The sequence below is a fragment of the Dryobates pubescens genome, chromosome 25, assembly GCF_014839835.1.
Source record: "Dryobates pubescens isolate bDryPub1 chromosome 25, bDryPub1.pri, whole genome shotgun sequence".
NCBI lineage: Eukaryota > Metazoa > Chordata > Aves > Piciformes > Picidae > Dryobates > Dryobates pubescens.
Window position 1 is genome coordinate 6,653,423 of NC_071636.1, and position 14,333 is coordinate 6,667,755.

Consider the following 14,333-nt stretch of genomic DNA (forward strand, 5'->3'; position numbering starts at 1 on the left):
AAATACCACCTTTTGCCCTCCTTTCAGATCCTGTCGTTTGAGACGAAGAACCCGACGGAGCTGGCCGAGCGCTTGCGGTCGGTGTGCGGGAACCAGAGCAATGCCTACGCTCGGCTGCTGGAGTACAGACTGAACGCTCTGCGGGGACTCTGGAACGCCCAGCGCCAGCTAGCCTTGGAGGAGCAGCATGACCGGGAGAGCTCGGGGGATGAGGAAGCACTGGCCTTGCTCAAGCGTCAGGGCTTGTTACAGCAGCCTGAGCAGGCGCCCTTTACTTCCCGAATGGGGCTTCTCTTGGTCTTTCCCCTCATCCAGTCTCAAAGTAGAACAGACCCTTCTCTCTGTAACATAACCGCTGAGGTGCTATTGAATTGCCTTCGAGACTGCCAGCCTTTGAGTTTGACTAAGGAACCAGCTGACTGTCTCAATGGGATCGAGTCTTTGCTGTGCTCCTGGCTGGAAGACACTTCTGCTTCAGGCCAACAGATTCCATACAAACAAAAAGAAAATGCTGCTGCAGCCCTAGTTGCCTTGGCTTGTGCAAGGTAAGGAAGCTCCCCTGAAATGACATCTTGTGATTGAGATTGGTAGTTTGTATTCAAACATAAGTATCCAAAGCAATGTGGCCATGCTGTTGATGTTAATTGTTGGTTTACCTTAGCCTTTTTCTTTCTGATCTTTAAATACGGGTTTGGAAAGGGTGAAACTGGTAAACCAAGCATTTATCTTTTTATTTGGGCCTGTGTTTTGCATATATAAAACTAGAAGGATGTAGGTAGGATCCTCTCTACAACTACCTGAAAGGAGGTTGGAGTGAGGTGGGGGTTGGTCTGAAATTGTGCCAGGGAAGGGTTAGGTTGGAGATAAGGAAAAATTTATTCACTGGAAGGAGGGGGGGGCAGTCAAGCATTGGAACAGGTTGCCCAGGGAGGTGGTGGAGTCACCATCCCTGGAGGTGTTGAAGAAAACATGTGGACATGGCACTTTGGGACATGATTTAGTGAGCATGGTGGTGTCAGGTTGATGGTGGGACTAGATGATCTTGGAATTGTGCTGGTTGGAAAAGCCCTCTGAGATTCTATGAAGTGCCCCTTGTGCTTATTTAGGCTGGATATTAGGAAGAAGTTCTTCATAGAAAGAGTTATTGGCCATTGGAATGGGCTGCCCAGGGAGGTGGTGGAGTCCCCATCATTGGAGGTGTTTAGGAAGAGGCTCAATGCCATGGTTTAGTTGATTGGATAGTGTTGGATGATAGGTTGGACTCGATCTCAAAGGTCTCTTCCAACCTGGTCTGGTCTATTCTACTCTACTGCAGTGATATGTTCTAGGAATGGTTCCCAGTGCTTTTAGCACAGAGGAAAATTTCCCTTTGTGCTGCCCCCTTCAGTCTTTTAGCTTACACACCATCATTTGGCTGTGAAACACATCACTGCCAAATATCAGGGCAATTTCTTTCAGGTTTCCATGCTGTGAAAAATCTGGAGTGATTTCTGCATTTTTGTTGCCAGTGAAGAGTTCAACCAGCATAGGTTGAACTGTCCTGGGTCGTGTGGTTTTAGCATAGCATTAGGTGCCTGGGCATGAGGTAGCCATAATTGCTGTTAATAAAGCTTAGTTTTTTAGGGGATGGAGTTTGGGGAGAGGAGGAGGGCTGTACAAATAAGCTTCTGTGAAGCCATGTGAATGTGAGTCTCGGGTCACAAGTAGCCTTCTGAAAATCTTGGCCTGCACCTTTCTCAGATTGCAGCCTTGTCTGTCAAGTTTAATGCTGATTTAAGATGTTGGAAGTTCTCAGATGTCAATGATTTGCTTCAGAAAAAGCTTTATCCAAATGAAAACCACTTAATTTCTAGTGTACTTGTTCTAATGAAGTCAATGAGAAATTTACTGGATGTGGCAAACTCTTCTGCACTGTGACAACTGCCTTATCTGAAAGACAACGTACTTGAACACAGCTCAAATAAATTGGATTTGATAAACACCAGCTCATTGATTTTTATTTTGTTTCCCCCCCCAGATGTCAATTTTCAGGGAGTGTGGGATGTTCTTTTGCAGCTGAGTTTGTGAAAGAGCTAGATTTCAAGTGCAGCCTCCCAACTGAAAGTTGATCTTGTATTTTCTTTGCAGATCTGTCTTGCAGCACTCCCAGGGTTGTGATTTCCTCGTGTGCCTTTTTTTTTTCCCACCTCTGAAAGCCTTGCATTTTGCCTTTAAATATGTAATTTGTGTGCTGGGTACCATTATGGAGAAAAAAGCCTTTTAAATCAGACTACTATTGAGATTCCTGCTTGCAATCTTGTGTGCTTCATATTGCTAAGAATAAAACAACAGGGCAAATACTGCTTTAAATAATTAATGGAGGTGCTTTGAAGTATTTGGTGTCAATTTTCTCCAAGCTGAGGTTTACCAGTGAAAGCATGCAGCTGAAAATGATAGTTGGGGGGGGGGGGAAGAAAACAGGGGTTGAGGTGAGGAGGAGGAAAGTTAAAGAAATGAGACTGCCCATGTGTGACAGAAAGCAAAAAGCTATATTCAGCAGTGGCACAGAGAAGATCTCTTCAATTGGTCAGTCATGCTTCTGAAGAAATCAATTCCTTACTGACTACTGAGAGGTAGTCAAGGCTCTTGCATTTAGCCAGCCTATTATGCCTGAAAATAAAGCCACCACATCTTTCAGAAAATGACTGCTTTGTAATTCTCTGACCTTTAAAACAGAAACTAAGATGTATTTTTTTTTTTTTAGAGACCTCTTTATCTCTTAATTTCTACAAAACCCAGGCAATTTCCTCTATATCAAGGCACAGATTAGAGAGCCTCTCCAAATAAAGCATTCAGCTTATGAATGAACAAGAATTACAATTGGAGTTACAAACTCCATATGGTTGTAAAGGCCACAGGAAAATTTTAAAGCAGTACAGGGTGGGTTTTTTTAGGCAAGATTTAGAACAACTTCAATGTCAGTTTAATTTTGGTTTCAGAACTACCTAGTCCCTACATGCATTTAAATGCATTGCTTTAGAAATGGAAAAGCTTCCAGATTTGTGTTGGGAGGCAGAAGTAATCAGTCTCTTGATAATAAATTAATTAGCTTGGTCTTTTCTGTTTTAGTGTAGAAAGCCATTTCTAGCTATGTCTGCGGCAGCTCTTGCTAATACTTTGGCTCAGCCCCAGCAAGATCTGCAGATTGTATTTGAAGACTTCAAAATATGATTAATCAGCTTCAGGAAACAGTGAAAGGAGCTGCCTGTAAGAGCTGCAAGACTGAAGGCATAGGGTTGCTTAGCCTGCCTTCACTGCACACACTGTGACACAGCCCATGGTTGCTGTTCATCCTGCCCACATGGCGCTTCGGCCATGTCCAGAAAACCAGCATGATTTAGGCCGGCAGTTCGCCAGCACTCCTCCTTTATGTTGCCCTCTCTTCCTCCTTTCACATCCACCACAAAAGAATGAAAATCATCCAGAAAGGAAATGCAAATCAGCAAAGAAGCTTGGTGGCATATCTTGGATATTCTCTCACTTTCTGCTGCTGGATATTATATTTGACGTCGCTGCTGTTGTCTGTGTGCATTCAGTCTTGGTTCAATAGACATCTTTAATTCATGTTTTTCTTATCCTTTTAGAGGGTCGCTGAAAACCTTTGTTCATACAGTGCATCTATTACAGAAACAGACTGATCTGGGGTCCCTGCCTGTGGCTGACGTCTTGTACAGGTTGGTGGTGACTTGTCTCATTGTGGTGCTTGGACATCAGCTCTGCAAACGTTCAAGGGCAGTCACAGATGAATGCCTTTAAATGTGATTAAAAGGCTTCAGAGTTATTGGAAGCTCTAAGAGTGATCAAAATGTGGCCAGCTGCAGAAGGAAGACATTAGAAAGTCCAATCTAAAAGGATCTGCTAATTGTTTTGGGGGGCGTTAAGTCTTTAAGTACGGACGATTCCTTTACGTAGCTTATGAACTCTGGCAGAGAATAATTAATGACAAAGCTCTTCATCTCCACTTTTGATTTACCTGGGGTTTGCTGTCACTAAACATCTTCCTTTATTTTCTGTTCAAAGGTTATTGCTTTTGGAGGGAGGACCTGGATCACCCTCCTGTTTGCTGGGAGGAAAGCACATAGTGTCTTGGGGCTTTGAAGACATGTTACCTGCCCCTGATGCCAACACCGGGTCCAGCAGTGAAAGTAAAGGTGAATTACTTCATGACCATCAGTATTAGCAGAGGAGGGCAAGATGCTTTTAGTGGTGCTAATTGTTTAAAAATTAATGTAAAGCTGTAGAGTGGAGAAGGCTTTCTCCTTTTCTGCTGGAAGCAATGTAAAAGCAAGTACAGGACATATCAAATAACTGAAAGCTGAGGGGTTTAGAAGGACCATCTGGAGAGAGAACTGGGCAACACAGGAGTGTCTTGAAGCCTGATACCTAGTGAAAGGGGGAGGGCAGCAACTGTGTGGGCACTTGGTTGTCATAGTCTGTGCATTCAGAACTGAAGCTTTGAAAAGATGGACCTGACTTACAGGAGCACTGACTTGTTTGCATTGGGTTTGTCGTACTTATTCTCATGAAGTTAAGCTAACTAGAAATGCAAATTGTTTGTTTGTTTGTTTTGAGGTTGATTTATGGATTAGATAGGAAAAAAATAATCATCTCATTTTGTATTAAGAGGCTAAACCTTATGCCTGCTGTGTTAATGTTAGTATGGAGTATCATTTTCTACATTGCAGGATAATGGGGTTCTGAAAATGTAACATTTCTCTTGCTGGAGATCAAATGCTGTTTTAAATTGTCTAGCAATCAATTTGTAGGGAACAGTGAGGGGCAGTAGATACAGTGACCCTCCCTGACTTCAGTGGGAGCTGTGCAGAGAGGTCAAACTGAATTTGGATATTATCCACTCGTTAGTCTTTCAGTAAGCACAATTTGTTTGTCCTGTGCAGTATCACTGTGTTCAGAATCTACCTAGCACTGGCAGAGCACATTTATTTTTAGAAGTACAAGTTCATTGCTTTCCTTTCCTTTTTTTTCTTTCCCTATTCTACTTTTGTTTCTGCCCAATCTATTTTGTATGTTTAGAATAGAATAGAATTAACCAGGTTGGAAAAGACCTTATTTGTTTATTTCTTTCCTTGAATTCATTCTCATTTTTCCCTGCTGTTTGCTAACTACTTTTGCACTAAATAAGAGTTCACATGGCTTTAGCAACGTTAGTTCAAGCTTTGATGACATCTCATTAAGTTTAATACAAGCCATAGGAATTTACAGATCTGAGTTTTCATCTGCAGATGTGTTGAGAACTTTGAAGATGTCTTTCTTGCTATGAGACTCACTAGATTGTTTTTATCCCTTTCCCTAACTGACTGTTCAGATTCTGTGACGTTGAATAGGTTGACTGGACTGGTTTATTGACATATTATTGACATATTAGTATAATGCTTTGCCCTGTGTGTCTCATCTTGATGTGTTAATAATTCCTGCTTTCTAAGTGACAGGTTTGAAATGCATTTTATCTTAAATTCACGGTGTTCAGAGGTGGAAAAGCTGTAAGAGAAACACAGAGTCGTACCAGAAATTAAATTAAGGCTCAGTATTAGATTAATCCTTCCTCACAAGCAGAATATTACAGCAGTGATCATGAGCAGAAGGGTTTCCACGGTCATAAGGCTTGCTTGTGTTTTGTCTTGCTGCCAGTTGTGATTTCTCAGCAGCATTACCTGTTGCACAAGCAGAAGAAAATGGTCTTCTGCTCCTCTGCGTCATTCTGAAGGCATTTAAGAGTAAATACTCAAGTTGGTTTATGTTAAAGTAAAGGAATTTTCCACTTGAAATGAGTTTGGTTGAATAGTCCTGTGTTCCTAAGCATGGCTGGCTCTGCTAGTCCAGTTCCTGCTGTATTTATAGCTTTGAATGGTGTGCAGAAAAAAGTGAGTTCAAACTTCCTGGTGTTTTCTACGGCAGCTTGGGCAATAATACCCCAAAACCAGATCTGTACCAGTGAAATAGAACACAACCCAGGAGAAAAACAAAAAAACTATTCAGAAATGGATGATGTACACTTGAATAATGAAAAACCAGTGCTAATGTCATTTATTATCTCAAAAGAGAAGCTGAGTGACTACCACCTACTTCTTGTTAAGTTTATTTGGCCACAGCCAGAGATTTAATAGCCCTAGGGTTCGTGTGAGTAAGTGAGGCATAAACTGGGGCTCCTCCTTGAGGCTTGAAAGCAAGGTAGAGGAACAACTCTCAAATGAATGGACTTTGGCAGTGTTACTGTAGCTATTAGAGCACCAAATAATAAATTCACTGCTTAAAAAAAAAAGCTGCTAACCCATTGGTAGTGACCTGTCAGGAGCATCTGTTGGGTTTCAGTTGCTGTGGTAGCTACTGCAGCAGCGTAATGAGCGTGGAGAATTTCCAGTGTGGTTTGTTACAGAGGAGGTCTCTGCTCTGTTCTTTCTTCCCCATTCAGATGCAGACTTAGGGCGCTGTCTTGCAGCAGATGGGCTGTATCTTTACACAACAAATTCAGTGGGCAGAGGAATAAGCAAATTAGGATCTGGATTACATGGTACTTTGAGGTAAGTGACAGCTGAGTATTAGCTGGTCTGCTGGTCTGTTTAGAAAAAATAAAAGGTCTTGTTTTGCTAAACCTCTCTCAGATGCTAGGTGCAACAAGACTAGAAGCTACTCACAGAATCACACAGAACTAGAGCATGGTAGGGGTTGGAAGGGACCTTTGGAGATATCCAGCCCAAGCCCCCTGCTCAAGCTGGGTCACCCACAGCAGGTTGCCCAAGATCACAGTGTCCAAGCAGGAAATCTCACCGGAGATGGAGACTCTACAAGCTCTATGGGCAGCCTGTTCCAGGGCTCCAGCACCCTTACACCAAAGAAGTTTCTCCTCCTGTTCAGATCAAACCTCCTGGATTCCAGTTTGTGCCTGTTGGCCCTCATCCTGTCACTGGGCACCACTGACAAGAGTCTGGCCCCATCCTCTTGCTCCCTACCCTTCAGCTCCTGATGAGCATTGAGAAGATCCCCTCAGGCTGCTTTTCTCCAGGCTAAACAGCCCCAGGCCTCTCAGCCTTTCCTCCTCACAGAGATGCTTCAGACCCCTCAGCATCTTTGGAGCCCTCCAGTAGTTCCCTGTCTCTCTTGAACTGGGGGCCTGGATCTGGATCCAGTACTCTAGCAGTGGCTTCACTGGGGGAGAGTACAGGGTGAGGAGAACTTCCTTCAACCTGCTGGTCCCGCTCATAACTGCACCCCAGGGTAGTATGTTTTGCATTTTCCTTACATGCTATTTTAATGTTTTGGTTTTCTCCTTTGAAATTCTTGAGTCTATTTTCTCTAGAATTGTAGAATAATAGAGGTTGAGAAGGGATCTGTGGAGACCATTCAGTCCAACCTCTTGCCACGAGGTGCACTAACAGGCGAGCTGGTATTTCAGGTGTCATTTTAATATCTAATAAGTTGGTTTCCTCTTTGCTGTAGGGGGGTATCCTACAGACCGATTCTGTGGCCATTTTATTTATAGTTGTACAGCTGCTGAATCTGTCAGCATGTATGTTCTAATTAAGTCATTAAATAAATGAGCAGTGCAGATGTGACTCACTGTATATCTACCTTCTTGCTGCTTTCTTCCCCGGAAGTCAGAAGGCTTCACATCCTTTAAGTCTTGGGGTTTTTTTTTAAACAGTAGAAATCACTGCCTTGAATTTGAGTTCAGGCAAAGTTCAGGAGTGTGGTTGTGAGTTGTTCTTGGAAAAACAAAAGCCCAGGGTTGTCAGGAGTTTTGATATCCTGTTGTGTTTTTTTTTTCCCCTCCAGAGGTTTTGTGTACTGCCGCAACGAGGAGCTGGAGGCTGGCTGGGTGGCTTTTGGCAACAACAAACTCCTTCATCGGCCTGTCTCCTTTGATAATAAACCTCACTCCCTTTTCCAGGTTGTGGATCAACATACCCTTCAGGTAAAAGGAGCAGTTCAGACCAGGGTTAGAGTAGAGTAAGCAAGCATTGCTAATGAATCACAATCATTTCTGGCTTTAATGAGTTTTGTCTTTGAAGTTTCTTCTTTTTGCTGTGTGAAACTGCCTTATTATAACCCCCACTGAAAGCACTGCTTGCGAGTTAGAATACATAGAATACATAGAATAAACCAGGTTGGAAGAGACCTTCAAGATCATCGCGTCCAACCCATCAACCAATCCAACACCGCCCAAGCAACTAACCCACGGCACCAAGCACCCCGTCAAGTCTTCTCCTAAAAACCTCCAGTGATGGCGACTCCACCACCTCCCCAGGCAGCCCATTCCAATGTGCAATCACTCTTTCTGTATAGAACTTTTTTCTAACATCCAGCCTGAACCTCCCCTGGCGCAGCCTGAGACTGTGTCCTCTTGTTCTGGTACTGCTTGCCTGGGAGAAGAGACCAACATCCGTCTGTCCGTTCTGTTGTAGATAGTGCTTTGTATCCCTTTGTTAGTGTCTGTGTATATGTTTACCAGCATCTGTGTCTGTATATAGAATCGTAGAATCAGTGAGGCTGGAAAAGACCTCAAAGATCATCGAGTCCAACCTGTCACCCAGCACCTCATGACTACTAAACCATGGCACCAAGTGCCATGTCCAATCCCCTCCTGAACACCTTCAGGGACGGTGACTCCACCACCTCCCTGGGCAGTACTTTCCAATGGTTAACAACTCTCTCTGTGAAGAACTTTCTGCTCACCTCGAGTCTAAACTTCCCCTGGTGCAGCTTGAGACTGTGTCCTCTTGTTCTGGTGCTGCTTGCCTGGGAGAAGAGACCAACCCCCACCTGGCTACAACTTCCCTTCAGGTAGTTGTGGAGAGCAATAAGGTCTCCCCTGAGCCTCCTCTTCTCCAGGCTAAGCAACCCCAGCTCCCTCAGCCTCTCCTCACAGGGCTGTGCTCAAGGCCTCTCCCCAGCCTTGTTGCCCTTCCCTGGGCACCTTCAAGTGTCTCGATGTCCTTCTTAAACTGAGGGGCCCAGAACTGGACACAGGACTCAAGGTGTGGCCTAACCAGTGCAGAGTACAGGGGCACAATGACTTCCCTGCTCCTGCTGGCCACACTACTCCTGGTACAGGCCAAAATGCCATTGGCCTTCTTGGCCACTTGGGCACACTGCTGGCTCATGTTCAGCTGGCTGTCAATCAGTACCCCCAGGTCCCTTTCTGTTTGGCAGCTCTCTAGCCACTCCAACCCCAGCCTGTAGCGCTGCATGGGGTTGTTGTGGCCAAATACTTGTGTATGTGTGTGCAGACTTCAACTCTACTATAGTATGACAGTTTTCTAAGAGCTAGACTGCAGTATGATCACATAAAACAGCCTAACAGCAGTAAAAAGGACTTAAAGTGAAAATACAATCCTCCTCAACAGCTCGTGCTCCTTCTACTCTTAACAAAATGCAGGTATTGTTCCTGATCTAATTGTGTTTTGTAGATAAACAACTACCATCCTTTGTAAAAAGTTTTTACCTGCCATGGATAGATGCACACTGGACACAAGTGTTTGTTTCCTGAAAATGAGTGTATTTGGATTCCCCTTTTCATCCAGAGTTTCAAAGAATGCTTCAGGAAAGCTGCAGAAAGTAGATAACTCTTCAGCATGTGTATTTTCCTTATGGTACTGTGGCTATGCTCTTAGATGTTAGAGAGGAGATGAGCTTTTTATTTTTAGGTATGTCAACTGTTTAGATGTAAACAGTTAACAGAGTTGTTGGCCATTGGAATGGGCTGCCCAGAGAGGTGGTGGAGTCACCGTCCCTGGAGGTGTTGAAAAAGGGATTGGATGTGGTACTTAAAGCCATTGTTTAGTATTCATGAGATGTTGGGTGCCAGGTTGGACTTGATAATCGCTGAGGTCTTTTCCAACCTTATTGATTCTATGAAAAGTTGGTTTGTAAGCAGTAGATCCATTTGGCAAAGGTTCTGGAATAACTCTTCAGAACAAATAAATATAATAATACTGTATTAATTAATAGTGCAGTAATAAGCTTCTTGTGGGCTAACTGCACTTGATCACAGAATCAGAATAGTTTATGTCTAGAAACTTTAAGATCATCCAGTCCAACCATCAACCCAACACCACCATGGCCATTAAACTATGTCCGCAAGTGCCATGTCCTCATGTTTCTTGAACATCTCCAGATACAGTGACTCCACCACCTCCCTGGGCAGCCTGACCACTCCTCCCTGACCACTCTTGCAGCAAAGAAATTTATCCTAATGTCCAACCTTCTCCTTTCCTGGCACAATTTCAGTCCATTTACTCTCCTCCTATCACCTGATACTAGGGAGAAGAGTCTGACCCCTTACCTTCTCTCAGGGAGTTGTAGAGAGCACTGAGTTTTTCCTTCAGCCCCCTCTTTTCCAGGCTGAACTACATCAGGTCCCTCAGCGACTCCTCACCCAACCTGTTCAGCTTTGTTGCCCTTCTCTGGGCCTGTTCCAGCAACTCATCTTTAAGTGCACCATTAATAAACTCAAGAACAGCCTTCAAAATAAGAACTGTTAAGATGTTCTCTTTTTTGCCCTAGGTATGTCAGATAGTCCCAATGCCAGTAAACCACTTCCCAGTGGGCAGTACTATGACTACCGTGCATCTTTCTTCAGATGGTACATACTTCTACTGGATTTGGTCTCCTGCAAGCCTCAATGAGAAAACACCAAAAGGCCACTCTGTCTTTATGGATGTTTTTGAACTCATAGTAAGCAAATTCCCTGTTTTCTGTGTCTCTGGGGTTGGTAATGTGACTTAATTAAATCTCAGCATTTTCAAATGAACATATTAGGATTAGATATTCATCTGTGTGATCTGAATGGCTGCTTGTAATTGTGCTTGTGAAGTAATTTCTCACTGAACAGAAGGTGTATTGCTCAGCTCTATCTCCAAAGGACACATGACTATCATACTCCAGCAGTATGAATTGTCTTGTAGCATAAACCATATTTTATTGTAATTAGCAATTAAGTGTAATGCTGAGGCAGTAATTCAGTGTATTAGGATGTAAAGCATTGTTTACTGGGGAACTGCTTCATTGTATTAAAAGCTGTTCAGTTCCCACAATCTACAAATACAATTGGTTTGGCTGCACTGCATTTACAGCCTAAAATGGGTTTTGTGTTGTGTTCCAGTTACTGGTTTTAGTGTAGAAGCAAATATATTGCAAAATACTCTGTGTAGGGAAATGTATCAGTGGCTTGAACTCCCTTGTCTTCAATGACTTTTGTATATACATGCACATATGGGTGTATATATGTATACATACATGTGCCTGCATTTGAGTATGTGCTTGCATTCTAATTGGACCATGAAGCACCTCTGTCTATAATTTGATTCATTCACATAGCAGAGCTTACAGCAGTTCATAGGCCTCTGGCATTGATGGCTGGAAACTTAGGAGGATTTAGCTTTGCTGGAGAATTTCAGATGCAGCATCTGTGGAGTCTCTGCAGCTGCTGTACCACAGCTGTGTTCAGTGGGGTGATGGAGCTAGGAGGGGTAGGATGTAGAAGTGCAACTTACAGAAAATACCTGATGCTGTAAATGAGATCTTCATTAAAATGTGCTCTTTAATAACACATTTTCTAATGACTTATGATCCAAGAAAATAATTGTTTGCACTTTTTGGCTGGTAAATGGTTTAAAGGCCTCTTTTCACAAAGCTTGCCAGTGAAACATCTTTAATACTACAGACAGGCTAAATATTCTTAAGCAGAGTTCCATAAATTAACACTAAGATTGTGACAAGCAGCTCAGTCTTTGAGGACAGACAAAATAGAAAATGCTGAATTGAACCACATAAAATCATAGAATCATTTTGATTGGAAAAGATCTTTAAGAGTTAGAGAATGATCTTATCTAGTCTGGTGCTACACCATGTCCCTCAGCACCACATCTCTGTGGCTTTGAAACACCTCTAGACATGGGGATTCAACCATCTCCCTGGGCAGCCTGGGCCAGTGTTGGAGAACCCTTTCAGGGAAGAATTTTCTTCTATTATCCAGCATAAACCTTTTCTGGCACAACTTGAAGCTGTTTCTTCTCATCCTATTCTTCCTTGGGAGGAGAGACTGACCCCCACCTGGGTCCAGGCTCCTTTCAGGGACTTGTGGAAAGCTAGATGTCCCCTCAGTCTCCAGACTGAACAACCCCAGTTCCCTCAGCTTCTCCTCACCAGACCTGTCCTCCTGACCCTTCACCAGCTTCATTGCTCTTCCCTGGACCCACTCCCAGCCCCTCAATGTCCTTCTTGTAGTGAGGTCCCCAAAACTGAATGCAGTATTTGAGTTGTGTTGTCACCGGTGCTGGCTGTGGCAAAGCCACAAACAAAATAAATACTCCTCTGTCTAGCTTTTCTAATGTGAGAAATTCTACCAGCAGGGCTTAAGTTAAAGCTTCTAACTTTACCTGATACATTGGATTAATCATAGAATCAATAAGGTTGGAAAAGACCTCAAAGATCATCAGGTCCAACCTGTCACCCAGCACCTCATGACTACTAAACCAGGGCTTCAAGTGCCAGGTCCAATCCCTTTTTGAGTACTTCCAGGGGCAATTTTGTTTTGGTGGTCTGTCTCCTACAAGTTTCAGTAGCTAAAAGTGTTTGTTGTTTTTCCATGTTAACAGGTAGAAAATGGCATTTGTATGGCAAATCCTCTACAGGAACGCATTATATTAATGAGAAAAGAGGGGGAATCTGCCAAGAGTATAAATGAGATGCTTCTGAGCAGGCTCTCTAGGTACAGAGCCTCCCCATCAGCAACACTGGCTGCTCTCACTGGGTCTACCATCTCCAATACACTGAAAGAGGACCAAGCAGGTCAGAGGAGCTTTTACTGACTCCCAGTAATTATTCATGGTTTGTTTTTTATCACATAGAGTCTCAATTCTAGGAATTGCTATCCTCTTAGGACATGTAAAAAGGGAAAAAAAAAACCAACCATGCTGGTTTTTTTTTTACCTCAAAAATGTTTGCAATATTTATATGCAGTGTTTGCTTGATGCTGGAATTACAAAGTTCCTTTGTAGCTGAGCTGTTGTCTGGAGGAACTGGCTTCTAATTGCAGTGTGAAAATGGACTGCAGTTTAGAAAGTGAAACTGTTATTTCACAAGTATGTTGAGCATTGCAAATTGGGGGAAAATTTGGGGTTTTGAGGTAATTTGCCCTTTGTTTGGGTTCCTCTATGGGCTTGCTGAAACTACCCTGGTTAATTAAGGAATCCTGAATGAGGAGCATTGATGGCTTTCAGGATAATCTGGAGCTTTGTAAGAAGTGGTTTAAGATAAGATTATTTTTTTTTCAGATTATGCTGAATTACTTCTCACCTTCCTTCATACCTTTCAAACATTTAAAGGTATTTCCATAAAACTATACAGGAAGCAGCTCTGCTCACAGGGAAATTGGCAGAGACGTAGCTTGAAGAGCTATTTTCAAGGCTGTGTTTTGCCAGTTTAAAAACTAGAGTGCTACAGAAGAAGAAGTAGTTATTCTTGGTCAATTCTTTAGTCACTGCTCAGAAGTGTTGATCAGCTGTGTCAGGAGCTGGATCATCATGACTGTATACATTTCATGTGGAGCTGGAGAACTTAAAATAGTAAATGCATAGTGAATCTCAAATGATCTCTTTATGTTAGAAGATTATTTGGCTCTGAGATGCCCCTTTCAGTACTCTTACCACCAGACAGTTCTTAAAAGAGGCTCCTAATTTTCCTGGGGTGAAAAGTAAACATTGTTCTGTTGGGTTTTTTTCCTAATTCACTTTGAAGTAGTTCTCTGTAGTCAACCTGTGAAACTCTTTGTGTCCTTCAGGGGATTTGATGCTGTATGTGTGGGATTGAGGCTACCCCTCTATGCAGCTTCTGAATGCTGCAAAATGTTACTTAAATGAATTTCCACGTGGATTTGTTTGGAGTGTTTGTTTGTATTTATACAGAAACCTGCCTTGTTTGCTACCTGTCATCATAGAATCAGAGAAATTACAGGGTTGGAAGGGACCTCAAGGATCAGCTAGTTCCAACTCCCCTGCCATGGCCAGGGACACCTCACACTAGATCAGGTTGCTCAGAGCCCCATCCAGCCTGGCCTTAAAAACTTCCAGGGATGGAGCTTTTACCACCTTCCTGGGCAGCCTGTTCCAGTGTGTCACCACTCTCATGGGGAAGAACATTTTCCCAACATCCAATTTGAATCTACTCTCTTCTAGTTTTGCTCCATTCCCCCTAGTCCTGTCAGTACATGTCATCCTAAAAAGTCCCTCCCCAGCTTTCTTGTAGGCCCCCTTAAGACACTGGAAGGCCACAAGAAG

General features: G+C 43.1%; 1 protein-coding gene across 5 annotated transcripts in view; it reads left to right on the forward strand.

Moving 5' to 3' along the window:
- Positions 1–14,333, forward strand: part of HECTD4 (HECT domain E3 ubiquitin protein ligase 4) — a 95,202-nt gene that overhangs the window by 13,894 nt on the left and 66,975 nt on the right. For all 5 annotated transcript variants that reach the window (XM_054173109.1, XM_054173111.1, XM_054173110.1 and 2 more), the window contains exons 2-8: positions 28–545; positions 3,624–3,713; positions 4,060–4,190; positions 6,470–6,578; positions 7,831–7,969; positions 10,561–10,731; positions 12,654–12,846. In XM_054173109.1, coding sequence (XP_054029084.1) covers positions 28–545; positions 3,624–3,713; positions 4,060–4,190; positions 6,470–6,578; positions 7,831–7,969; positions 10,561–10,731; positions 12,654–12,846 — 1,351 coding nt within the window. The remainder of the gene's footprint in view (positions 1–27; positions 546–3,623; positions 3,714–4,059; positions 4,191–6,469; positions 6,579–7,830; positions 7,970–10,560; positions 10,732–12,653; positions 12,847–14,333) is intronic.